The 27,305-nt window shown below is 38.9% G+C and overlaps 1 protein-coding gene across 1 annotated transcript in view; it reads left to right on the top strand.

The window, feature by feature from the left end:
- Positions 1 to 26,294, top strand: part of ttc34 (tetratricopeptide repeat domain 34) — a 66,284-nt gene extending 39,990 nt beyond the window's left edge. The window contains exons 5-8 of the mRNA XM_073032497.1: positions 4,546 to 4,712; positions 7,582 to 7,852; positions 10,162 to 10,376; positions 24,604 to 26,294. Coding sequence (XP_072888598.1) covers positions 4,546 to 4,712; positions 7,582 to 7,852; positions 10,162 to 10,376; positions 24,604 to 25,125 — 1,175 coding nt within the window. The 3' untranslated portion in view covers positions 25,126 to 26,294. The remainder of the gene's footprint in view (positions 1 to 4,545; positions 4,713 to 7,581; positions 7,853 to 10,161; positions 10,377 to 24,603) is intronic.
- Positions 26,295 to 27,305: the final 1,011 nt, after the last annotated feature.

Here is a 27,305-nt window from a genome sequence, read left to right as displayed (position 1 = left end):
TATTGTATACATTTCTCTTGACATTAAATTTGACATTTGAAACTTTTAAGGGGGGGTGAATACTTTTTATAGGCACTGTATATACTGACTTGTCACCACCTGTGATTCAGCCAATGATGGTGTCATCAGCAAACTTAAATATGGGTTCTGAGCTGCACTTAGCTTCAGTCATGAGTATAAAGTGAGTAGAGCAGGGGCTGAGCACACAGCCTTATGGTGCACTAATACTGAATGTTAGCTGGAAATAGATCCAGTAAATTGAGTTTTAATCTATTCTAATCAGCATGAAGAAGAGAGTGGGAAACCAGAAGTCTGAGAACAGTTGGTGAGAGTGGACTAAAGGAGGTAGGAATGCACTAGAGGCTGGACATAAGAGTGTTAAAGGGCCTGGGGATAAGTTTGAGAGGTTCGGACTGGGGAAGGTTGAGTCAGGCTGCAGAGAGTTTTGAGCATGAGGATAATTACATAAAGATTAAGGCATTGATAGATGGGGAGTGTTTCTGGTCACTGAACACACAGGGATCATGGGTGAATATGTCAGGGCATAGGAGCAAAATTTGGATGAGTTCACATTTATGGAAGGTGAGGGACTAGCCTGGGAAGTGTGGGAATAATTGGGTCACTATCCTTATTGTTTTAATCAGAGCAATAAATCACTTTTTTTTGTGACTGGGTCACAGTCTAATTGCTAGCTGTACATAGCATTTGAATTGAAAGCATTTAATCAAAACAAAACGGAAGCCAATATTATGGAAATAGAATTGTTCTCCTATCTGCCAATGCCAGTGATTATGGCTTTGTTTAAATCTGAGTAATTTTTAACAGCTGGCTAATGAGAGAAATGTGCTTGGTTTTCTGAAATGCATCTCAGCTGTCCTATATGTGTCTAAACACTGATAAATTAGCCACATTTAATTATGGAATTATAAGCATCTAAATTTTTGTATAGCTGTAGGCTTGAACATAACACACACAAAATGATGGTAGAACGCAACAGGCCAGGCAGCATCTATAGGAAGAAGTATAGTTGACATTTCAGGCTGAGACCCTTCATCAGGACTAACTGAAAGAAGAGATAGTAAGAGATTTGAAAGGGGGGAGGGGGAGATCCAAAATGATAGGAGAAGACAGGAGGGGGAGGGATGAAGCTAAGAGCTGGAAAGTTGATTGGCAAAAGGGATACAGAGTTGGAGAAGGGAGAGGATCATGGGATGGGAGGCCTAGGGAGAAAGAAAGGGGGAGGGAAGCACCAGAGGAAGATGGAGAGTGAGCAAGGAGTGATTGTAAGAGGGAGAGAGAGAGAGAGAAAAAGGGACAAAATAATAAATAAATAAATAAATAAATAAATAGGTAGATAGATAAATAAGGGATGGGGTAAGAAGGGGAGGAGAGGCATTAAAGGAAATTAGAGAAATCAATGTTCATGCCATCAGGTTGGAGGCTACCCAGACAGAATATAAGGTGTTGTTCCTCCAGCCTGGTGTGGGTTCATCTTGACAGTAGAAGAGGCCATGGATTGACATATCAGAATGGGAATGGGACGTGGAATTAAAATGTGTGGCCACTGGGAGATCCTGCTTTGGGCCCGATGCAGACTGGGAGACAGTTTTGCTGAACACCTACGCTCTGTCCGCCAGAGAAAGCTGTCTCCATTCCTCCTGTAGTCCACAACCAGCTCAGTTGTTCTTGTGACATTAAGGGAGAGTTTGTTTCCTTGACATCACTGTATCAGGGTGATGACCTGTTCTCTGTCAGCTGCCTCGTTATTATTTGAGATTAGGCCAATCAATGTAGTATTGTCATCAAATTTAATTAGCAGATTGGAGCTGTGGGTGGCGACACCATCATGGGTATACAGGGAGTAAAGAAGGGGACTTAGGACACAGCTCTGAGGGGCACCTGTGTTGAGGGTCAGAGGGACAGAGATGAGGGAGCCCACTCTTACCACCTGCCAGAAATCTGACAGGAAGTCCAGAATCCAGCTGCACAATGCAGGGTGAAGGCTGAGGCCTCTGAGCTTCTTGTCAAGCCTGGAGAGAATTATGGTGTTGAATGCTGAACTATAGTCCAAGAACAGCATTCTCACATAAGCATCCTTCTTGTCTGGAAGTGTAGTGATGCTATGGCTATTGTGTCAACTGTCGATCAGTTGTGTCGGTAGGTGAATTGTAAGGGGTCCAGTGTGGGTGGTAGCATGCTGCAGATGTAGTCCTTGACCAGCCTCTCAAAGCATTTGCTTATTATTGAGGTGAGTGTGACAAGATGCCAGTCGTTCGGACATGTTACCTTGGTCTTTTTAGGTATAGGGTCAATAGTGGATGTTTTGAGGCAGGAGGGCACTATATACTGGGTGAGGGAGAGATTAACAATGTCTGTAAACACACCTGCCAGTTGTGCCACACACATCTTGAGCACCCGCCCTAGGGTGCTGTCTGGGCCCATAGCCTTGCGACTGTTCACTCGTTGGAAATGCCTGTGTACTTCAGCCTCAGAGATGACCAAGGTGCACCTCGTTGGGGTCTCAGTGTTGGCAATAGAGAACCGAACATAAAAATGATTTAGCTCATCGGGGAGAGAGGCAGCGATGTTGGCAGCACCACTGCGCTTAGTTTTGAAGTCTGCAATGGTGTGCAGACCTTGCCATAAGCTGCATGTGTTGTTGGCGGAAAGTTGTGTCTGGACCTTGTCCTTGTCATTTCGCTGTCTTGATGACTCTGCGTAGATCGTAGCTGCATTTCTTGAGTTCCTGTTGGTTACCAGCAATGTAAGCTCTACCTTGCACGGTAAGTGCTGCTCACATGGAACTATTGATCCTGACCCTGACCTATTTTGGGGGGACAAATCCACAATGCACTTCCGGATTAAGTTCATGACCCCATCCATGAACTCGGAGACATCCTCATCATGAAAGAGATTCCAGTTGACGTCATCAAAGCAGCCCTATAGCATGGAGACTGATTGGTCAGACCAACAGTGGACGGTTTTACCTTTGGCTGCCTCGTGTTTCAGCTTCTGCCTGGACATCAGCAGAAGCATGATGAAGCAGTGATCCAACTTTCCAAACGACGGATGGAGGAGTGCTATGTAAGTGTTGCAGAAGGGAGAGTAGCAGTGGTTGAGTATACTATCTCCCTATGTGCTCACCTGGATGTGTTGACAAAGCGAGACTCTAGTGATGTTCTTTTAAAGTCTCTGGCAGCAATGAAGACAGCCTCTGGGTGTACAGTTCCCAGGGTGCTGATGGTCTCATACAGTTCCTTGAGAGCCAGGTCAGTATGAGCCTGTGGCAGAAAATACATAGCTGTGATGTTAACAGCCATAAACTTCTTGGGCAGCCAGAACGATCTACACAGCAGGACAAGGTTCTCCAGATCGGGTGAACAAAAGGATTTGAGGTCATGCACATTCCAGGGGTCCCACCAAGCATTATTGACCAAGAAGCATACCCCATCTCCTTTATTCTTCCCAGAGAGGTTTTTAGACCTGTCACCCGGAACAGGGAGAACCTAGAGGGCTCGATGGCATGATCCAGTATCTCCTCTGTCAGCCAGATCTCCACGAAGCACAAACCGTTGCATTCCTTTGTTTCCTGCAGTTAGGATATTCTGGCTCTCAGTTTGTACAACTCATTGTCCAGGGACTGAATGTTAGTCAGGAGTATGCTGGGGAGCGGCAGCTGATTAGCACGCTGTCTCAACCTCACCAGGATGCTGGCCCTTCTCCCTCGCCTCTGGCGCCGCTTCTGAGGTAGTGGCAGTGTAATAAATTAGCCTTTCCTGGATTGCATAAGCAGGGCTTCCTGGTGTAGAAAAGATGGCAAGCTGCGGGTGAATGCCATCTTCCCAATGTTCAGAAGAGTCAGTCTATCATATCTGATGTGACTCTCAGCTTCTTGAACAGGAAATGCAAAGAACGTTGCAGAAATTAGCAGTACACTGTAAAGTTGGTACGGAGCTCACAACATGGCCACTATACACAGCACCATCTTGGATAAAACCTCTTAATTATTGTCATTGCAAAAGGAATGCTTGAAAGGTCTTTTAGCCTACACTTTCTGAAATCTATAGAAGATACAATGTATTCATTATTTATAATATATATTGTAATCAAATCATTATATCTTACACATTATAATCAAGTCATTTCATAAATACCCATAAATGAGACAGGCACAAAGTCCAAAAGAAATGAATGGGCTTTGGTGATTCCCTTCCAAGATTTAATGATCATTTTGGTAGATGTTTAAAAATTACAAGGTGGTGCAGAAAGAATATTCTTCTGGCAACTTATTGCATTTTTAAATGTCACGTTTTCTATTTCTTTAAATATCCATGTTCCCACAATTGCACTGTAAAAGCAACATACACTATCTACAGGTTGCTTGGCACCAAAATCTTTTTGATGATGTCTTCTAAACTGAGCCACTACAACAACAAATTTTGGCCTTGCTTGTAATGTCTGTATTCTAAAATTTTTTATAAGAAGTACTGTTCTTTAAAATCTGATCTTGTGAAGCTCTGAATTATTCTAAATTTATTATTCTAGGGGGTGTTGATGAAGCCTCATTACTCACTAGAGCTCGGTGTTATGCACATCTTAATCAGAAGAAAACAGCAATATTTGACTTTGCTACCATTTTAAAGGCAAACCCAGCTCATGTGCGTGCACGATGTGGACGTGCTTTCATATATGTAGTCCTGAATAAGCAAAAGGTAAGCTGCATTTTTTATTGGCTGTAATTATTGAATATAATCCTGATCAACTACAACAGCTTTTGTTTCCTAAAATCTATACAGCAAATACTTTTCTTGATATGTGGATATAGCTTTTATATCTGATAGGAAGGATTACTTTTGTACCATATTTTTGAGGGTATTCTTTAGGGCAAATTAATTAATTAGTGCTTGTTCTGACTATTCCACTACCCTTTACTGTCTTGCTTGCACTTTCATTTGCTATTTAATATATCTAAATCGTGTCTACTATATTACATACTCCAGCAAAAATAATTTTAATTATGTAATCTGTTTTCATAACTGAACATTTTCAGAATCCACAAGCATTCACTTTGAGCCATTGCTATTATAATCATATTTTTTTGACCTAAGAGAAAGATAACTATGCTATCCTTTGTCTAGTTACTCTCGCTCCTAATCTATTCATAAAACACTTTGGGATTCATAAAATACTTTGAGATTCTCCTAATTCTTAGCTGCCAAGGATATTTCGTGTCCCTTTTAGCTTCTTTAATTCCTTGTTTAAGTTCTTCCTGCTTCCTTTGTCCAATGTTAGCATTCTAAACCTTAGATTTGCTTTGCTTTTCTTTCTGACTAAGCTTGAGGTTCCTGAATTCTTGCATATCAAATGTGGATTTACCCCCCCCCCCCCCCCCCCCCCACAGCTGCTTCCAATCTGTTTTTGCCAGTTCCTGTTTAATACTTTTACTGTTAGCCTTACCCCAATTTAACAATCCTATTTATAAACTTAATGAAAGCTTTTGGAATTAGATTTAAGAAAGTTTAGTTGAAATCAGTTCCCAAAATGCTCCCCTACTCTTATTTGGCCGGGTTCATTCCAATGTGCAAGGTCTAGTGCAGTGCAGTGCCTCTTCTGGAATATTTAAATATATTTTCAAGAAACTCTTGTGGCTGCACCAAAAAATCGTGCCCCATCTAAGCTCCTTGCACTGGGGGAGTGTTATGGAAAATTGTACTGTAGACTGTATGTTAGAAATGCAAAATTTGTAATGTGGGGTCTTCTGTTGAGAGAAGATAGAAATGCTTTCATTGTTTTTGTTTCTGTTTCATATGGTTCCAGATGCTGCTTTATTTGTAATGTTACCTTGACAACTTTGGTTAGCACCCTGTCACAGCCATTCTCTCGATCATCCTCCACCCTCTGCAATTTAAAGCGCCCATATCTTCTCATTTTCCATTTTTGATGAAGAGTGCTTGAGCCAAAACAATCATGTTTCCCTCTCCACTGGTGCTGCTTGACCTGATTGCTGCTTGCATTCCCTGGTTTTGTTGTATAACAGAAAAAAAAGCACTGTGCTTATTAAAACAAATCGCTGCTTTAACACAATTTCTAGGGAGAGTAAAAATTTCAGTTTTTATTGTCTAAGACTGTTTTAGATTGATACAGCATGAACTCTATAATTCCGTATTCTTTGATCTTCAAGTGTCAGTATATTGGCTTCATTTTCTTTTACCATAAAGAAGAGATCATTCAGACCATTTAATCTGTCCTTGCTTTTGTAGCAATTCCATCAATTCATTCCTCAGTTATTCCCTATTATCTACTCTCATACATGGCGTTACTGTCCCCCTTCCTCTGTTTTTTCCTTACTGACTTCCTTTACTTGCCAATTTGCAGTAGCCAATTTAACTAACAACCTGCAAGTCTTTGATAAACAGTATGGGATGCAGTCATGGGGAATATGCATGCACACACACAAAATATTGAAACTGGGTCACTGGAGCTCTGACGGTTCTACTACATACAATGTCACTGTGACACCTGTTGAAGATTGGACATGATTACTCTGAATTCATTTCTCCTTTATTCATTAGTTATTCCTTGATAATTTAAACCTTTTGTGAGGTGAAAATAGCTGAGTTGCTATGAAAAACGTTTTGAAACCCAGAATATAATATAGATAGAATAAGAAGAACATATCCCTGTTAAAGATGCTGATTGAATGTTGAGGCGCTGTAGTAGAGTGACATTTTGGCAGTTACTTTAAATCTTTGATTGAGTTCTTTCACTAGTCAAAAATAACTGAGGAAGACATAATTTAGTTTTGTTGAACATTTTTTAAATGAATGCTTAATTGCTCACACTTTCTTCCTACATTGTGGCAGTACATTCTCAATGTACTGTAATAGCTAATAATGAATTAGTACACCAGGTACTGACACAAGGCTTGGTCATTGCTTTTTATTTTACAGGATGAGTTATGTGGATGAAAGACAGTGTATGTTTTACATGTGCTGTTTTTTAAAATTCCCAATATTGCTTTTAAAACTACTCAAAACTACGAGTCTCTGAGGTAGATGAATTTCTGTCCTATTCACCAATCTGCATTGCGCATGCTGACTTTGTTCCCAATTTAACGATGCCTGTTTTCATTCTTGTTTTTCAAACAGGTTCATGGTCATGTTCCATCCTCTCCTACAGCAACTTCCTGCCCTTCACCCCTCTAAGCTGTTACCACTTTTCCATTTATGGCCTTTTGCACAATATCAGTTTTAGTTGTCTGTTTTAGTGGCCATAGTTTCAACTACTTAGGCCCTATGTTCTGTAATTCCTTCTGCAAACTTCACATTGATTCCTGGCCTCCTTTAGTATCATCAAGCCAATCTTTTAACAAAGCTTTAGATCCCAATATCTCTATATGGTTTAATATCAAATTTTCTTCAAACATGAAGAAAATTTGCTTCTTTAAATCTAATGTACAAATGTAAGTTGCAACAACATTTAACACTGATATATAAATTATGTGAACTGTTATGATTTTAATTTCCTAAGCTTTTGAATATAGTAGATCCACCACCTGTCCTCTTTTCTTTAAACTAATAGGAAGCCGTAGAAGACATTGCAGCTGCCCTACAGACAGATCAAGAAATGGCATTGCAAGAAATTTCATCTCTGAAGCATGAAGCTCAAAATCTGATTTGTAGCTGGCTGTATGGTCATTGTGTTAATGCCTTAACTGGAATAGTAGATGCGAAAGGAAAGATCTTCACTGAAGAACATGTTATTCTTCCTACAATTGGTCGATCACTGTTGTTGATCAATGGGAAAAATTCAACCTGGCACATCTTGTACATTGATATATTGATTGCAAAAGGTAATAAATCCTTTTCTCTGTTATTGGCACTGATAATAGGGATTGTTTATTCCTTTCCGTAGATGCTGCCTGAACTGCTGAGTTCCTCCAACTTGTTAGACCATAAGACATAGGAGCAGAATTAGGCCATTTGGCCTATTGTGTCTGCTCTGCCATTCAATCATGGTTGATCCTTTTTTCTCTTCCTCAACCCAATTTTCTGGCTTTCTCCCTGTACTCTCCAATAAAAAAAAACCTTCAATCTCTGCCTTAAACACACCCAATGAATGACCTGGCCTCTGCAACTGCATGTGGCAACAATTTCCACAAATTCACCACCCTCTGGCTAAAGAAATTTCTGTACATCTTTATCTTGAATGGATGCCCCTCTAACCTGAGGCTATGCCCTCTTGTCCTAGACTTTCCCATCATGGGAAACATCCTTTCCACATCTACTCTGTCTAGTCCTTTCAACTTTCGGAAGGTTTCAATGAGATCCCCCCTCATCCTTCTAAATTCCAGCAAATACAGACCCAGAGCTATCCTTGTATGATAACCCTTTCATTCCTAGAAATATCCTTGTGAACCTCCTCTGGACCTTCTCCAATGCCAGCACATCTCTTCTAAGATGAGAAGCCCAAAACTGTACACAAAAGGTGAGGCCTCACCAGTGCCTTATAAAGCCTCAGCCAATCTTAGTAACTTTCTTGTAATACCACGGGCTCTTAACTTGGTAGGCAGCCTCATGTGTGGCACTTCGTCAAAGGCCTTCTGAAAGTCCAGATATACAACATCCACTGCTTCCCCTTTATCCTACTTGTAATCTCTTCAAAGAATTCCAACAGGTTTGTCAGGCAGGATTTTCCCTTAGGGAAACCCTGCTGACTTTGTCCTATCTTGTCCTTTGTCACCAAGTCCTCCATCACCTCATCTTTAACAATTGACTCTTTGTGTCAATTGTGTTACTGATAATAGGGATCACTTTATATAAAACAACACTAAGACTGGGCAAAAAAACATAGAAGTGTGTTGCACAGAAATGGACTCTGTTGGCCTATGTCAGTTATACTGATCTTAATGCCTATCTACACTAATCCCATTTGCCCACATTTGGACAGTGTATCTTGCCTTTCCTATCGAGGTACCCTCTAAATGCCAATTTAAAAATTGTAATAGTTTTTGCCATCTCTGCCATCTGGTTCCAGCTATTCACCACCCTCTTTAGGGAAAAATATATCCCTCAATTCACCTTTAAATTTCTGTCCTTTCACATTAAACAGTGCCCTCTAGTTTCTAGATTCCTCTGACCTAGCAAAATTCTGACTAGCCTCATCATTTTGTAAACCTCTGCAAGGTCACCAAGCAGCCTTCTACATTACAGTGAAAATAAACCCAGCCTATCTAATTGCCCCTTTTAAATAAAACCTCCAGTCCAGACCACATCTGGTGAATTTCTTCTAAACTGTGTTGTTACCTCATCGTTCTTGTATTGTGCCTACCAAAACTGTACACAATGCTCTAAGAGCAGTCTAGCCAATGCTTTGTACAACTGCAGTGTGACATCCAAATTCTTGCACCATCATGAAACTATGGATTTATACCCAAGTTTTTACATCAGCACTGGTAAGGTCCCTGCCATTTGCCTTGTATATCCTAACAGAATTTGACCTCACACTTGTTAGAATTGAATTCCATCTTCCAGTGCTATGCCCAACTTTCTAAGTGAATTTCTAGTTATCTACTGTATATCCTGCTGTATGCTTACTTGGCCCAAAAAGTTGACTGTTTATTTCCCTCAATAAATGCTGCTTGACCCTGTTGAGTTCCTTCAGCATTTTGTGTGTTGCTCTGTATGGTTGAACAATCATCTTTACTATTTACGAATACACCAATTTTCATATTGTCTGCAAATTTACTAATCATGAGAAAAGAACTTTGGACTTTCATGAACTTTGCTCATTCTTCAGAAATCCTTGCTTAAGAATCAAATTTTTATTCCATTAAATTTTCACAAAATAACAAGCTGTGTGAGTAACGGTATTTTCAGGTCAGTCTAAGTTAGGCCTTCAAGTCGTGGATTGGGGTTTGGGAATAAAGTGCAAGTGATCAAAAAGTTAAAGCAAGCTAATACAGTGGTATACAAATTGCAGCTAATTGATCACAAAAGCTTAATTAGAACTTTCAGTACTTGTCTAGGTTTCTTTTTAAAGCTATTTTATCAGATTTAAAACTTTCAAGGTTATCTTTGATTAGATTGGTGATTTTAAATGTACTGGCATGGTATAAATTATTACCACTGCTGGAATCACAGGAATATTTCCTTCCTGTAGGAATGTATGAAGATGCCTCAAAACATCTGCAGGAGAATTTTGAGCAACCTCCTAATGACATTGCTGCCATGTCCAGGTATGCGCTCATTCAGATGAAGATGAAGAATGCACAACATGCTGTTGAGAATTTGAGCATCCTTGCTGAAAAGCATAACAAAGATTTGGAATTTTTGTTAAAATTTCTGGATAATAAACAACTTCAGACTGTGGTTCAGGTAATGTTTTTACTTCAGCAAAAATGTTTTTTCTTGAAGAGTTGCAACATTGATATACAAAACAACATAAGCAAAGCAAAGTTTAGCAGCTATTAAAGTAATGTCATTTTGTTTGGACTTAACATTATTAATAAATCATCAGTGTCCAAATTGTCAGTGAGAAATTTGGAATGTAGTTCCCATTTCATCAATTGTTACCTATATTGATTAACTCTACTCGGGCTAGTTGAGAATCATTCTACTGGAAAGGTCTTTTGCTCTCCTTTTTCCAATATAATGGACTGCACAGTATGAGGTTTGCATTTTGATTGGATTTCTAACTTTGAATAATATCTAATTTTAAATTTCATGGTTCATGTCCATCCATGCACATTCTAGTAATAATTAGGCAGCAAAATATTTTGGTAATTTTGTTACCGAATTTTTTCATTCTATCTTTTTAGCCTTTCCTGGTTTCTGATTCAGCATAGCCCAATTAATATAGGTTGTGGGTAGTCTCAATCTATTTAATTATACAGAATGAATGCAATTCAAAGTAAAATAGTTTATTAACACTTAAACTGAGAAGTTGATATTAAGTGTGCTGTTCCTTGTCAATAGCAAAAGAAAGCAAAATTCCTTTGGATATGGTGAACATTAGGAGGATGCATATCCATAATGAATAATCCAAAAATTGGACTATAATTTCATAATTTCATAACACATACCAATCCTCATGGATCAGAAGTGGAGAGAGTGAGCAGCTTCAAGTTCCTGGGTGTCAAGATCTCTGAGGATCTAACTTGATCCCAACACGTTGATGTCATAAATAAGGCAAGACAGCAGCTATACTTTACTAGGAGTTTGAAGAGATTTGGCATTTCAACAAGTACACTCAAAAACTTCTATAATTGTACCGCAGAGAGCATTCTGACAGGCTGCATCACTGTCTGGTATGAAGGGGCTACTGCACAGGACCGAAAGAAGCTGCAGAAGGTTGTAAATCTAGTCAGCTCCATCTTGGGCACTAGCCTACAAAGTACCCAGGACATCTTTAGGGAGCAGTGTCTCAGAAAGGCAGCATCCATTATTAAAGACCTCCAGCACCCAGGGCATGCCCTTTTCTCACTTTTGCCATCAGGTAGGAGATACAGAAACCTGAAGGCACATACTTAGCTATTCAGGAACAGCTTCTTCCCCTCTGCCATCCGATTCCTAAATGGACATTGAAGCTTTGGACACTACCTCACTTTTTTTAATATACAGTATTTCTGTTATTGCATATTTAAAACAAATCTATTCAGTATATGTAATTGATTTACTTGTTATTTATTATTGTTTTATTTTACTTATTTTTTTTCTTCCTTTCTCTGCTAGATTATGTATTGCATTGAACTGCTGCTGCTAAGTTAACAAATTTCACATCACATGCCGATGATAATAAACCTGATTCTGATAATCTATAGGTTAAGAGGTACTGAAGGCTGGTATTTAAACAAAAGCAATTAGGGTCATGCCCTGATCAATCAAGACACTATCAACCTCTGTATTTGGCCTCCTCAGCTGCATGTGGTAAAGAATTCCACAGAATCTCCATTCTGACTGAAGAAATTCTTGGTCTTCTCTGTTCTAAATGGATGCCCCTCTATTCTGAGGCTGTGTCCTCTGGTCTTGGACACTCACCATGAGAAACATCCTCTCCACATCCACTCAAGGCCTTTCACCATTTGATAAGTTTCAATGAAGTCATCCTTATTCTTCTGAATTCTAGTGAATACAGGCCCAGAGCCATCAAACACTCTTCATATGATATGCCATGCAATCCTTTGTGAACCTCTCCAGTTTCAGCACATCCTTTCTAAGATAAGGGGCCCCAAACCTGCTCACAATACTCCATGAGGCCTCAACAGTGCTTTATAAAATCTCAACACTACATCCTTCCTTTCATATTCTAGTCCTCTTGAAATGAATGCTAACATTGCATTTGCCTTCCTCACCACAGACTCAACCTGCAAATTAACGTTTAGGGAATTCTGCATAAGGACCCCCATGTCCCTTTGCACCTCAGTGTTTTGTATTTTCTCTCCATTTTGAAAATAGTCAACCCTTTCATTTCTTCTACTTAAGTGCATGACCCTGCACTTGCCAACACTGTATGCCATCCGCCATTTCTTTGCCCATTCTGTCCAATTCCTTCTGCAGCCTCTCTACTTCCTCAAATTACTCACCTCTCCACCTATCTTCATATCATCTGTAAACTCTACAACAAAGCCATCAATTCCATTATCCAAATCATTGACATATAATGACTTTTTTTAGTTGCCTACTGTTTGTTTTTAAAAGCTTCCCAATCCTCTACCTTCCCACTATTTTTGCCCTATTATATGCCCTCTCTGCAGCTTTTATGTTGGTTTTAACTTCTCTTGAAAGCCATGGTTGTGTCATCTTTCCTATAGAATACTTCTTCCTCTTTGGGAGATATATATATATCCTGTGCCTTCCAAGTTGCTTCCAGAAATTCCAGCTGTTGCTGCTCTATCATCATCCTGCCATTGTTCTTTTCCCAGCAACACACTTCGGTGAGTCCTGCTGAAGGGTCTCGGCCCGAAACGTCAACTGTATTCTTTTTCCATTGATACTGCATGGCCTGCTGAGTTCCTCCAGCATTTTGTGTGTGTTGCCTGGATTTTCAGCATCTGCAGATTTTCTCTGGTTAGTGTTCTTTCCGAACAGTTCTGGCCAACGTCTCTCTCTCATGCCTCTGTATTTCCCTTTATCACTGTAATACTGATACAACCCTAAATTTGAGATTCCAAGGATGAAGTCATTCATTTTTGAAGATAGCTTTTGCACATTGGGCACACACTTAATAGGAAAATAAGAGATTTATTTTTTTGAAATGTCAGTTTGAGGAAAATTGACAAGTTAGGTGCTGAGAATGTTTTGTTTTCTAACCAGGTTAGTTGTAGAATAAAGGGATTAGCCATATACTGTAAGTCTGAGATGAGGAATTAGTTCTTCTGTTGAAGGATTGTGAGGGACTAATTGACTGGCTTGTGCTCTGCCTTTTTTGTGCTTTTGTTTTTTGAGGGGCTAAGCTTAAGGCTTTGGAAACTAAACAAACTGCTTGTGACACCATTGGCTGAGCCAATTACCAGTAACCAATTAAATAGTCTCCATGGGCAAGACTGATGGCATTGAATGATAATCTTTGAAGAATATTGATAATTTGACATATTAAATCAAGCAGAGCAATGTTCTACTTTCTGCATATCGGAGACCAAGGAAATTGGAGACAGGCAAAAGACTTTTTTTACATTTAATCATGTCAGTCAAATAACTTGTTTTCCATTGTGCCGCTGAGGTAAACATATCCTTTTGCTTTCAGAATTTTTTCCCCACATTAAATAGGAATCCTACAAGCGATTCTAAAATTAAGATAATATAATGGAAATATTGTCATATTGTCAGTCATATACATCTCTGGGCTCTTTGTGAAAACATTTTCTTCTTTTTCATGAAATCCAGTCTTCGAATTAGGTTGACTAATTAACGGCTTCAAGTAATGTTAAATCCAGTAACTAGCAGAAAACTCTTCCAGACTATATTGTCAAGAAACTCATCTTATTTTGTATATTGTTTTATCGTGACATTGAGCACAAATACCAAAAAAAAGCATGAGGCTAGCTCTATAAAGTCTGAAGCTGGTGCTTTAACCTTAAAATGAATTGCTTTTTTTTTTGCTCTCATTGCAGTGCTTTCTGTTAACAACTTGTAATGAACAGAAATAATGAAAAGTGCATTATCTAGCATAGTAGCTCGGTACCTTAATGGAAAAGCTGGCATAGATTTGTTTTCCATAGTTGGTAACTCTTTAAGAGCTATATTCTATTATTAGATTGCATCAATTGTTTTTGCTTTTCTACCACTGAAGCTGTGTTAAAATATATTCTAGGCTTCCTTTCCCTTTACAGCTGGGGTGGTAGCTTATAAGTAGTTGTCTCAGTGATGGTATTGATTACTTTGCACTTTGTTGAAGGAATGTTAGTCACTAGGTAAAAATGAGCAGGGTATTTATCAAAGGGAGCTGCTGGGCCCACAATGTGTTGAAAGTCAAGAATGTTATGTTTGAGCCAGTTATGTATATAGTAAATTGAATTTGTTTTTCTTTTTTTGTCATTAAATGTTTCTCAAGTTGGTGGGAAGGGTAGATGGGAAAAAAGTATGGAAAATTTATTTAATTCCTTGTCTTAATACTTAAGTTGTAGATGGCAGATGTCAGAGGTGCCTGATGAGCTGCTCTCTCCACTACAATTTATCAGTTGACGCTTGTTAATCTGGAGTTAAGATAAATATCTGGTTGTTTTAGGTAATGGCTTAACAATAAAATAAAACTAGAACACTCTTCAACCATAATTGCATAAATATGATTTCTGTTTCTTATATAATGTAAGATGTTTATCTGGAGAACTATTCCATATCTTAAGGGAATGATAATCTTGTTGATGTTAAACATTGCTGAGATTGAAAGAAGATTGGATTTTTAAGGCAACTCAAAATTATTTCAATATTTTGTATCAGTAAAGAAGAGAAATATTACCCTTAAAGTATTTCTAATGGCTTAAAATACTGATGTGAAGCAATTTAGTAAAGATTAACACATGAGAGCTAACTTTTGACACCATAGGAACATCTGCCACTGATTTTGGTATCAGTGTTTTTGTGCTTTCACCATGGACCATTAATCATGAAATGTGTAGTAAACTCACAAGCTCTTGTTCTCAGTAGGAAGCTTAGCTAGCTTGGAGAATAGACCTGAGAATTGTGACTCCAATATTGGAACCTTACTGTAGACTTGTCAACAGCTCAGTTGTTGCAAGTCATCTACGTATATGCAATATTGGCTCAGTTTTTCTCTCTCCATAAACATAATCCAAACTACTGAGCTTGTCCTACAGCCATGCATTTCACAACGTTTAAGTCTCTTTGGTAGTATTCAAAATCTTTAACCATTTCATAGTACAGTGGATTCCAGTTAATTGGGACCATTGCACTTTGGCCCAATTGACAGATTTGCCACAGTTAGTCAAAGTTTCATGGAAATAGTTAAAAAGTATGAAAAAAGCAAACTACCATTTAATTGTGTATTAAATAAAATAAAAATAAATTAGAACACAATCAATGCCACCACAGTACTGTAAAACATATGTTTTAGTTCTTAATAGTTATTTACAGAGGAATTCATCTACAGTTTCCTGTTAAGCGGCCTAGTGTCCAAATGAACAAAGGGAATCCTGGCTATTTTCACGATTAGTTTTTGTTTTTTAAAAGTTGTCCTAAATAAGTGGTTGGCCCCATTGACTGTTAGCCAATTAACCAGAACCCACTGTATTTGCTAATTTTCTCCCTTCCTAACTCCCACCATTAATCCCTTATCTGGATTTCCCTACAACAACCTTGCCCTTACTCTGTCAGGGATATTTCCTTTGTCCTATTTATTTCACCTGCCATATTTGCTACAACTTAAAACCAACCTGTTTTATTGATTTCCCAATTCTAACAAAGGATCTTTGCCCTAAAACATTAACTGCATTTCTTTTTTTACAACAGCATTTTCTATTTTTATTTCTAATTTTAATCTCTACAGTTTTTTTTATTTTCCAAATTGTCAGCTCATTTTTTTTCACTGCGAATATGCAATTATATAGAATCATTACTGCAAAACTCTAGTTCAGTTGTAATATTTAGGGTATAACCATGAATTATAATTTATGTTTATAAACAGTCTATTTCGCAGAGAATGAATTTGACCTCCATTACTTTCAGTATCATGTAGGTGTGTGTTTACTGATGCTCAGCATGGGACAGTAAGCTTCAAAATTCTTACTGCCCAGAAGCAATAAATTACTTGACAGCCAAGCCCCCACCCCCCCAATCATCCTTTCAGGATTTCTCAATACTGACTGACTGCAGAAACTGGAATCTGGAGCAACAGTCAGCTGGAGAAACTCAGTTGAGTAGCACCTCAATGAAATGTTTTGACATGAAACATTGACAATTCTCCAGTTTCCCTCAGCACAGGTGCACCATAAGACTGTATGCCTAGCTTTCTACTGTACTCGCTTTATACTTATGACTCTGAAGCTAAGCACATCTCCAATGCCATATTTAAGTTTGCTGACAACACCACTGTCATTGGACGAAATAAAGATGGTTTTGTATCAGCATATAGAAGGAAGATTGAAAATCTGGCTGAGTGGTGTCACAACAACAACCTCTTAATGTCATCAAGACCAAGGAGCAATTGACTTCAGGAGGAGGAAGCCAGAGGTCCATGAGCCAGTCCTACATGGGAAATCAGGCAGAGAGGTCAACAATTTTAAATTTCTCCGTGTTATCATTTCAGAGGATCTGCCCTGGGCCCAGCATATGAGTACAACTACAAAGAAAGCACGGCAGCATCTCCACTTCCTTAAAAGTTTGCAAGGAAATCTAAATATTTGGCATGACATCTAAAACTTTGACAAACTTCTATAATTGTGTGCTGAAGAGTTTATTAACAGTTTGCATCATAGTCTGGTATGGAAATACCAATGCTCTTGAATGGAAAATCCTACAAAAAGTAGAGGATATGTCCCAGTCCGTCTTGAGTAAAGCCATCCCTTCACTGAGTACAGTGGGTTCCGCATGCGCAGATTCAACCAACTGCGGATCGGGAAAACCTGGAAGTTCTCTCTCCAGCACTCGTTGTTTGAGCATGTACAGACTATTTTTTCTTGTCATTATTCCCCAAACAATACAGTATAACAACTATTTACATAGCATTTACATCGTATTAGGTATTATAAGTAATCTAGAAATGACTTAAAAGTACAGGTAGTCCCTGGGTTATGAATGAGTTCTGTTCCTGAGTTTGTCTTTAAGTTGGATTTGAAGTCGGAGCAGGTACATACGGCATTATTTAGCGACAGTTAGTAAAACGTTTTTCCTAGTATATAGTACATGTTTGGAGTAAACTAAGTAGAGCTATCCTAGAGTAATGGACAATGAGCATTTCTGGACCAAACTGTAACAGGCCCAAGAATGGGTTCTCAAGTCTACACTGTCAATAGCAGGCAGAATAAGAAAATGTCAGAATTTCAATTGTTGTAAAGGTAGATAACGGCTGCAGTACAATTTTATTGGTCTTTTTGACACTGGACTAAAGCCCTTTACTCTTGAGAATCATATGAAAGTCAGTACACAACAGCATTTCCATGTAAACTCAAGCACCAACATTTTCAAAGGATTGACACTTCTGAACATTTCTTCATACCTTCATTGATCTGCTATGATTGGAGCAGGATTGAGAGTACAGATGTTGCTGATCACAAATGTCATGATGGAAGAAGCTTGCTTAACATTTGGGGTGAGTTAGCAGCTGTATTTGCAACTGAGCTGGTCTCTTCAGGATCCTTTCTGGAGACTGCAAGGCAGTATGGTAGTAAATAACGCCCTAACTATAGTCTTATTTTTTTCTGTCTGGTTAGTCACCTCAAATGAGATTAATTCTTCTGTCATCATCTGTGGGGCTTTGAAAACCAGGACCCTCATGGGCATATATTCAGAGTGCTGTACAGCAGTAATGTCAAGAGCTAGAAAGATAAAGCACTGATGATGTTGCCTTGAATAAGACCTGTAAGCATGGCAGAAAGAAAATGACAGATATACCTTTGGAAACTGGGGAAATTTGTTTCTTGCAATCTAGAATTGACTCAGATTGGCCAAGTGAGTTTCTGGCGTAATTAACAAATGCCAGATGGTTTACCATCTCAGGCTGGTGAGCATCTGATACGTCTCTTGCCACTACATGTGCTCCTGCTCTTGATTTCTATGCAACTGAGAAGAAACTTTATTCTAACCTTGATGTTGTGGTCTACATTTCAGAGGAAGATAGACTGATAATTTTTAAAAGCTTCATTGCCAAAATTGAAAAATGCTAATCCTTCTGGAATAGAATCATTGGTAAGGATAAAGCAAAAAGCTTGACTCTAGTATGGCACCCTATTCCTTGCCAAATATGAATAACAAGAACTTTATCAACATTCATGTTCCACAAGAAAAATAAAAACAAGGCATCAGGCCAAGAACCTGAATTCTGGCACTCGATTAATAATGTAACAATTCAGGCCTGAGATCACTTGAGGTGTTACACCAGCTATTGCTCTGACAGTTCAAATTATTTGGGAAACTCTTAAGAAAGTTCTGCATTGTTTATATTACATAAGACTTTTCTTACATGGTTGTCCTAGACCAGTGGTCCCCAACCACCAGGCTGTGGACTGGTACCGGGCCGCAAAGCATATGTTACCGGGCCGCAAGGAAATAATATGATTCAGTTTTGAAATGACCAGGCTGCACCTTTGCTCATTCCCTGTCACGCCCACTGTTGAACTTGAACGCACGCGAGATCATCAGTCTCCTAAACCCAGTGATACCCTCGCGCCAGGGATCACTGATTGGTCTCGAGTAACAGGCCACCTCGCGCGGCTGGCAAGAAGTGCCGTTGCTACTGGCCTGGAGCTCGGACAGATGGGTGCCGCCTCTAAACCTGTTTACCACACTGAATGTTCGTGGGGAACCCAGTGCTAAAATATTCGCAGACAACCTAATTCGGGCTCAGAGTTTCAAAGTAGCAGAGCAGCTACCTTGCTATGATCTACTGAAAGTCATTCCTCGAGCCAAACTTTTGTCAGCCAATAGATCCTAGCTACCTGCGAGGGGGGGGGGGGGCTGGGTATGCGCCCTGTCGCACTCCTCCTCGCTCTACGGACTGCGATCGCTGCGGCCCTGGCACGGGGACCTCCAGCCGTTATCTTGTTCTCTTGCCCCACCCACAACCAGCCACACCTGGCCAAGGCGTCTAGTGGCGGGCGGGCAGGAGGCTGGAGTTCGGGCCCGGAGGCTGTCTAATGAGGCAATGAAGCACTCAAAACTGCTTCAGCATCTTGAGTCCTAGCACCCTGCACTTAAAGAAAAACCTGATGAGTTTTTTGAATGGAAAAAACGTAAGCAAACAAGACAGAAGCAAGTGCTGAGAGCCATGAAAACCAAATTGTGGAATAGATTAGACATAAGGAACCCCTTTCGATTATCACTGTTTCCCATCACCCCTGGATGGGACCATCTTGTTGCACGGAAACAAGCCCAGGGCTCCCACTGATTCAGCGATATTGGTGTGTTGTAATGATTTTATATGTTTAAACGAGGAAAATATGCGCTGTGTGTTTAATATCCAAACATTACTTAAAATGTTATGATTCTATTGACTTATAATTGACTTATCACTATATTCATGCGAGGAAAATATGTGTTGTGTGTTTAATATTAAATTCATTAGATAAACCCTTTTAGAAATAAAATTGAATGTACTAGCCACTTTTAAGTGACTTATAGTTGACTTATCACCTATATTCCGGTCGTGACTAACACCCCCCCCCCCCACCCCCGTTGGCAGGTCTGCAAGAATATTGTCAATATTAAACCGGTCCACGGTGCAAAAAAGGTCGGTGACCCCTGTCTTAGACAAAAGACAAAATCTACCAGTATAGTCACCAGCCTCCTGGGGAAACGGGATTTGATTTTTATGACATCAGAACCAAATGCAAGTTCATTGACTTACAAGATAATGATGACTTCATTCGTTGTACAGTACTAAGACACACAGAAAGAAAGCATCTCAACGTCCTGAAGAAACATCAACAGGCCTTCCTGCTAAAGATTTTTCTTACATATACTTGGGTCCTTTGTTGTTTATCCTGTGTGTTCATGATTTGGAAGAGAATGTTGATGGTATGAAAAGTAAATTTGCAAATGACATCAAAATTGGAAGTGTGGTGGACAGTTAAGAAGATTGACCAAGTTTACACACGATCAAGATCAGCTGGGAAAGTGGGCAATGGAGTGACAGATGGAATTTAATTCAGACAAATGTAAAGTGATGGGTTTTGGGAAATTGAACAAGGGCAGATATACACAGAACCTTGGACTGTTGAACAGAGAGACTTCCCTCAGGTACATGTGCACAGTTTCCTGATAAGGGGAACACAGACACGATAGTGAGGAAGGTGTACAGTATGCTTCCCATATTTGCACAGTGCATTGAGCATGAGAGTTGGGATATCATAAATGTTAGTTAATCTGCAATTGGAGTAGTGTGTGTAGTTCTGGTCACCACTTTGTAGGTAGGATCTGATTTAGCTAGAGAGAGTACAGAAAAGACCTGGTTTAGAGTGTTTAAATTATGCGGAGAGAGGGGATAAACTGGAACTGTTTTCCCAGGGGCAAAGGAGATTGAGAGGTATATAAAATGATGACATCATGAATAGGACACTTAGCCATTGTCTATTTCCTACTTTCTCGTGTCTAAAACTAGAGTGCATTGGTTTGAAGTGAGAGGGAGGGGGTTCAAAGGAGATCTGAGAGGTAAAAATTTTACAGAAAGAATAATCGGCATTTGGAGTAATCTGCCAATGGAGGCAGGATCAGTGCAAATTTAACAGGTAGCCTGATAGGTACTTGAATGAGCAGGGTGTAGAAGTTCATGGAACTAATGCAGGCAAGTAGAATTAGTATAGATAAGCTTAATGGTCTGGGTTTAGATATAATGGTCGAAAGGGCCTGTTTCTATCTTTTACAATTCTATGGCTCAAGCAGAGGTATAAGCAACATTAAACGTCCCCTTCCAATTAAGTACAAACATTGAAACAGTGATCATCCTTCACTAATTTTTCTGATCAGCTGTTCTCCAGACCAGTGGATCTTTTTTTACAAATCATAGTCAATTTGAAAAGAGTGAATTTTGATATGGATCCCAATGTATACATAGGATATTATTACCCATGACTTTCCTGGGCAGACAGCAAGTGCTGAGACAAGTGCAACATCTTGAAACATGTATGACAGAAATAGAGTGAATTAAGTTCTAAGCTAACCTGCTGACTTAAAGAAAAAAATAGTTCAAGTCACATCAAATGCTGGAAAGCTCAGATCAGCCTTTGCAGCTGCAGATGAAATATTCCTTGAGAGTTCACAAGGAATTTCTGTTGAAAATTTGTGATCTGGAGTGCACAGCCTAAATGGCCTTTGGGCACAAAATTGGTAGTAACTTTTAAAAGAGAAACATAAATACAGGAAAAGACTGCGAGAGTGAGCCTCCTTGAAGTGCATTTTATCAAGAGTTTCAATCTATCCTGTGGTATTTAAATTAAGATTTATTATAATTCTAATTTTACACTTAATTCTTTTGTTGATCATTTCATTATTATCCTCTTGTCCTCACCTACTACCCCACCAGCGTGAATGTCCAGCACTATTCAATGAAACCTCCACCACCTCCAACTGGATCCCACTCCCAAATACATCTTTCCCTCTTCTTGAACTCCCCCCCTCCCCCCCCCCACTTTCTGCTTTCCACAGGGATCGCTCCCTACGTGACTCCCTGTCAATTCGTCTCTCCCCACTGATCTCCCTCCTGGTACTTATCCTTGCAAGCGAAACAAGTGCTACACCTGCCACTACATCTCCTCCCTCACTACCAGTCAGGGCCCCAAGCAGTCCTTCCAGGTAAGGCAATACTTCATCTGTGAGTCTGTTGGGGTCATATACATAATGCGTTTGGCACTCCTGGTGTGGCCTCTTGTATATCAGTGAGACCCAATGTAGATTGGGAGACCACTTCACCGAGTATCTGCACTCCATCCACCAGTACAAGTGGGATCTCCCAGTGGCCACCCATTTTAATGCCACTTCACATTCCGATATGTCCATCTGTGGCCTCCTCTGCTGTCGGGATAAGGCCACGCTTAGGTTGGAGGAACACCACCTTGTATTCTGTTTGGGTAGCCTCCAACCTGATGGCATGAGCATCAATTTCTCAAACTTCCAGTAATGCCTCCTCCCCCCCATTCACCATTTCCCTTCCCCTTGCCCCGCTCTCATGTTATCTCCTTGCCCACCCATCGCCTCCCTCTGGCGCTCTTTCACCAATCAACTTCCTAGCTCTTTGCTTCATCCCTTACCCTCAAGTTTCACCTATCGCCTGGCATTTCCCTCTCTCTCTTACCCCCACCTTTCAAATCTACTCCTCCTCAGCTTTTTTTCTCCAGTCCTGCAGAGGGGTTTCAGCCTGAAACATTGACTACTTTTTTCCATAGCTGCTGCCTGGCTTGCTGAGTTCCTCCAGCATTTTGTGTGTGTTGCTTGGATTTCCAGCATCGGCAGATTTTCTCTTGTTTGTGTCATTATTATTGGTGATGCTGTTATTTATTTTTAATTTTGAGGCACCAATTGTTTATATATTGCTGACCTATTTGGTGAATAGGTACCTGGCTTGTTACCTATTCACCAAATTGCCAAAAGGGAGACGCTACAAGTACATCACAAGGACTACGCGCCACCTCCAAAGCTTCTTTCCTGTAGCTGTCCAGCTTCTCAACAAAACTCATCCAGGTATAATACTCCAACTCTTCATGCACAACATCCATTAAATGGTCTTTCCTGCTCTCCTTGTTCCATTGATAATTATTGTGTCTGTTCATATGTTCACATCTATTTAAGCTTGATTATTATTTGTGCATGTGACTGTTCTGCTAATGGTTGATTGCTCATGGCTCTTTGCACTATTGTCTTGCAAGCTGTTGGTTTCTATTGTGTTGTCTGTTATGGTATTATCCTGTGTTTTATGCTTGGCACCAAACCGCAATCAATTCCGGCATGTTTCATATGCTAGCAATGAAGTGATTCTGATTTTGCTGAAAGACTTGAAGACAGATTGCTGCCCAGCATTAAAAACAAGAGCGACACAAAGAATTATAAAGTCATCCTTGTTTGGAGAAATGTAATCTTTATTCTCTTCAATTTTTAAACATGATGGTATCCTTTGGCAGGAAGATGCAAATTTGTAGAATTGATTAGCCCCTGGACAGTAATTACTTGATGCAGTAATAGACTGTAGTTAACTAACTTAATATAAATATTGTACTAGAGCTGCAGCTGGTTTCTTCTGATTTAGAAAATGTATAAAAGACCTCTATGTGATGGTGCTGATAGCCATGTCCCTATATATTCAGTTTGTGCTCTGTAGGATAATGGATAACAGCTGCACCTATAGTTCCCTGCTGTTCAGTTGTCCTAGGGGAACAAATAGCATAGACTTCAAGAAGACTGTTAGAGTAGTGCTGCCCTCTGAAGATATTGTGCTTCATTGATCATTATCAGCATACCTTTAGCTAAATTTCTAGCTTGTTAATAGAGCAACATCTAGCTGTTCTAATTACACAGGAACTTTGGGACTTAAATAGAGTCATGGTTTTCTGTAGAAACTAGTTTTTTTTTTACTGAGACAAACAGAATTCTAATGTGGGAAGAATGTAAAATCACAGTCTTTATATTGCTTCAATTTAAATTCTGCTTGAATTTAATAGTGCTATGTTGTAGCAGACTGCATCATCATGATGAGTGAAAACTACATTCCTACAACCTCCCTTTTCTATCATACAGTGAGACGATCACAACCTCTCTACTGTTAACATTTTATACAGGATTATATCAGTGGAGAAGTTGATATTGTGATCATCACACAGTAGCATTGAAAAGGGAGGATGTAGGAAAGTGTAGAATTCCAAGGAAAGGCTGCATGAATAAATAATTTTGTCCTGTTTAGAGGAATATTTCCAACAAAAAGGCAAGATAATTGCAGATCTTCGGAGAAGATCCTTATTGACACAGCATATCTCTTCCAAACACAGATAAACTTAACTGTTTGTTGCATTATTGTCTGGTGTTACTGAGAATGAATGCTTGCTGCCAAGATCATTCTCTACTATATTTCAAAGTGGCTTACTGCACAGAAATGATTTTGACATATTTAAAACAGTGCAAAATAAATACCTTTTATTTGTTAATTATTTCTCTTTGTACCAAGAGCTGTAATACTGACTTAAAAGATCACACCAAATATATCAGGTTGAAAATTCTATTTACAAATAACGTTGTGGCCTCTTCAGGAAACAATGCATTTTCTGGTTATTAAATGGTCACCTAGGCTTCAAATGCGGCAGGCAAAATGAACACTAGATCTTTTCATCCATTACCTCAGCTAACTTGATACCTCTTCAGAGTAAAAGGATTTTTTTTTCCCTTTTACCTGTCAATAAATTCTCTTTTGTGAGAAAGTAATAGTGCTTTTTTTTGCCATTTTCTTTTATAGATAGCTTCACAGGAGGCCAATGCCTTGGCTAAAGGGAATCAGGAGGAGAAAGCACTGAAATACTACACGCTAGCTGTTCTTGCAAGTAAAAATAAAGCCAAATATATTCGTCTTCGTGCAATATGTCTGACCAAACTGAAGCAGTATGTGAGGGCACTAGAGGACCTACAAGAAGTCATCAAACGAAGCATCAACAAAAACTCTGCAGACCTGGTTGAAGATTATTGCTTTATGGGACATATCCAGCTTCTTGCACTGAGGGATGACGAGGCTTGTAAAAACTACATAAAGGCCTTACAGTTGGACAAGTCTTTGGCGTTAACTAGTATCTCCAGTAGGCCAGGACAGGCTAGTTTGTCTCAACACTTCCAGCGAAGTGCTCTCCGCTACTTTGAACAACAGCTTTATGAAGAAGCTTGGAACTTAGCAGAATATGGACTAATAATTGATGAAAGTAACACCAAATTAAAGAAACTGAGAACTAGGATTAAGCGTGAGGCATCGGGGTGTATAGTTCATTAGTTTTGTATACTTAAGAAAATATGTGGACTAAGTGCCTTTATGGTGGCAGACTTGCACCCTATGATAGAGGCAGAGGCCAACACGGGATTTACAAAAATTATATTTCGGGCATAGAGTGCAGATTGAACTGGAACTTGACTGTAACAAGGATCAGTCCTGTGAACATGATCTAAGAAAACAGGAATATTTAAAAGTAAAGTGCCAGCTTTACCTTTCTGTAAAGTGCCAGCTCAGAATGTGCTTTCAGCAAACTCACTAAATGAAATTTTCCTCCAAACTGCTTTGGATAGTATGTCTAAATATTGTTTGGTGGTGTACCTTTGGTGAGATTATGGGAGTAGAATGCCAAGGAAATTACCCATGTTTTGTTGCATTTCAATTCTTAAGATGTTTTAATCTTCATTCATAGGAAATGGGGTGTGAGTTGAAGTCAATGTTTATAGAAATGTATATCCAAATAGTTAATGGACAAGAGAAATCTGTTTCTGACCCCCTCCAAACCCCCAAGCAGGCTAGTTTCTTTTCCAGCTAGCTCCTTTGGGATGCCATCCAAGGTCTATTGACTTGTCAGATTTGTGATACCATCGTTTTTAAAATATTACTTAAGGCTTTTTTAATTTGGTAATTTTATTTGTTCTATGTAAAAATGCTTGATGTACTGAAAAGAGGGGTTTAATGGCACTCAAACATGTTGATGAAAAAGTAGAGACAGGAGAATAATTGATGAGCAACATTGGTGTTTGGAGAAGGACCCTTCATTAAAAATGATTCCTTCTGGCATATGTTCACTGGCTTCTTTTTGACATTGTTTGACAGTCTTTTGTCAGTTCTATTGGACTTTTTTGTTTGTGGCTGCTTGTAAGAAAGGAGACAAATCCCAAGGTTATATATGGTATATATACTTTGATAATAAATGTACTTTGAACGCTGAACTTTTGTTTTAACATGGGGAATAAATTGTGAATATTGCTAATACTCACGTACAAACTTCTATTATAAGTACCGCAAACTGCAAATTTAATTTATTTTAGTTTAAATTATAACTTTACAGGATTTGTAATTAGATTTGGAAATCCAGCAAAAGCATTAAGAATAAATATGTACCAAATTAACTGCTGGGAAATAAGTTTCTAGTACAAATAATTAAAGTGCGAATTATATATGCTAACATGGCTGTTGATTAATCTCGTATTTGGTTTTCAATAAAACAACTCTTTATCATCATAAAATGTACAAATTTGTTTCCATGTTTCTCTTCATCGGTTCCTTCTTTCCTTTCACTAGCCTTCTATCACATTGCTGTTCTTGATTTTTGTTGTGTGAGATCTAGTTTTAGTAGACTGTCCAGTGGTCAGAAATATTTCAGCAGGCTAAATCCCAGCCTTGCTAGGATGTTCCTGGTGTGGTCACTGGTCTACAATTAGTTATTCAGTTGGTTCTAGGAGAGAAACTTCAAAGTAAATTGCCTTGAAAATTTTACCCTGAATTGTTTTATTCCAACCTTAGCAATAAAAAAATGTCAATGATAAAATCCAGAGTGTTTTGTAAATGGTCAGTGGAAGAGTCTTAAGGACCTAACAGTTTTTCATATGTTGATGAGACCAGAGGCAGGTTTCGTTGATTATGGTTTACATTTTTTTGCCACCATTCCCTGATTATATTGCCACTAAAATTTCCTGACACACAGAATTTGATGGCAGTATTTGTTATAGATAGGGATATAAATCATACTTTTATTTAAGATAAAAATGTATCTAACTTTAATAATAACCCTAGTGAGTCTAACACTCCCGTCTGCATTTAATTTTTTTAAATGAATATAACATAATCCCAGATCTAATCCATTGATTCCCTGAAAGAGTTTGGTCATTTATTCCAAAAGACTAAGTACATTACAAATCTTAATTTCTTTTAAACTTCTGGTATAGAAATGATCCATATTAGGAAATATGTGAGCATTTTATTATGTTGATCCAGAATTTATTTTTAATTTCCAAGAGCTGTTAATTCCATTAAAAAGCAATGTTTCTTCGGCTTGTCTTCATATGTAAAAACAATCATTTAGAATATATTATTATAAGGCAATTATTTTGAATATTATCTATTTAATTGTCTATTTCTTATGTTTTAAATTCTCTGACATTTTAATTTGTTTCTGGTCTGTTGTGGCCCTTAGTTTC

Source organism: Hemitrygon akajei, chromosome 29, assembly GCF_048418815.1.
Source record: "Hemitrygon akajei chromosome 29, sHemAka1.3, whole genome shotgun sequence".
In the NCBI taxonomy this organism is placed as follows: Eukaryota; Metazoa; Chordata; class Chondrichthyes; order Myliobatiformes; family Dasyatidae; genus Hemitrygon; species Hemitrygon akajei.
This window is presented reverse-complemented; position numbering and strand designations above follow the sequence as displayed.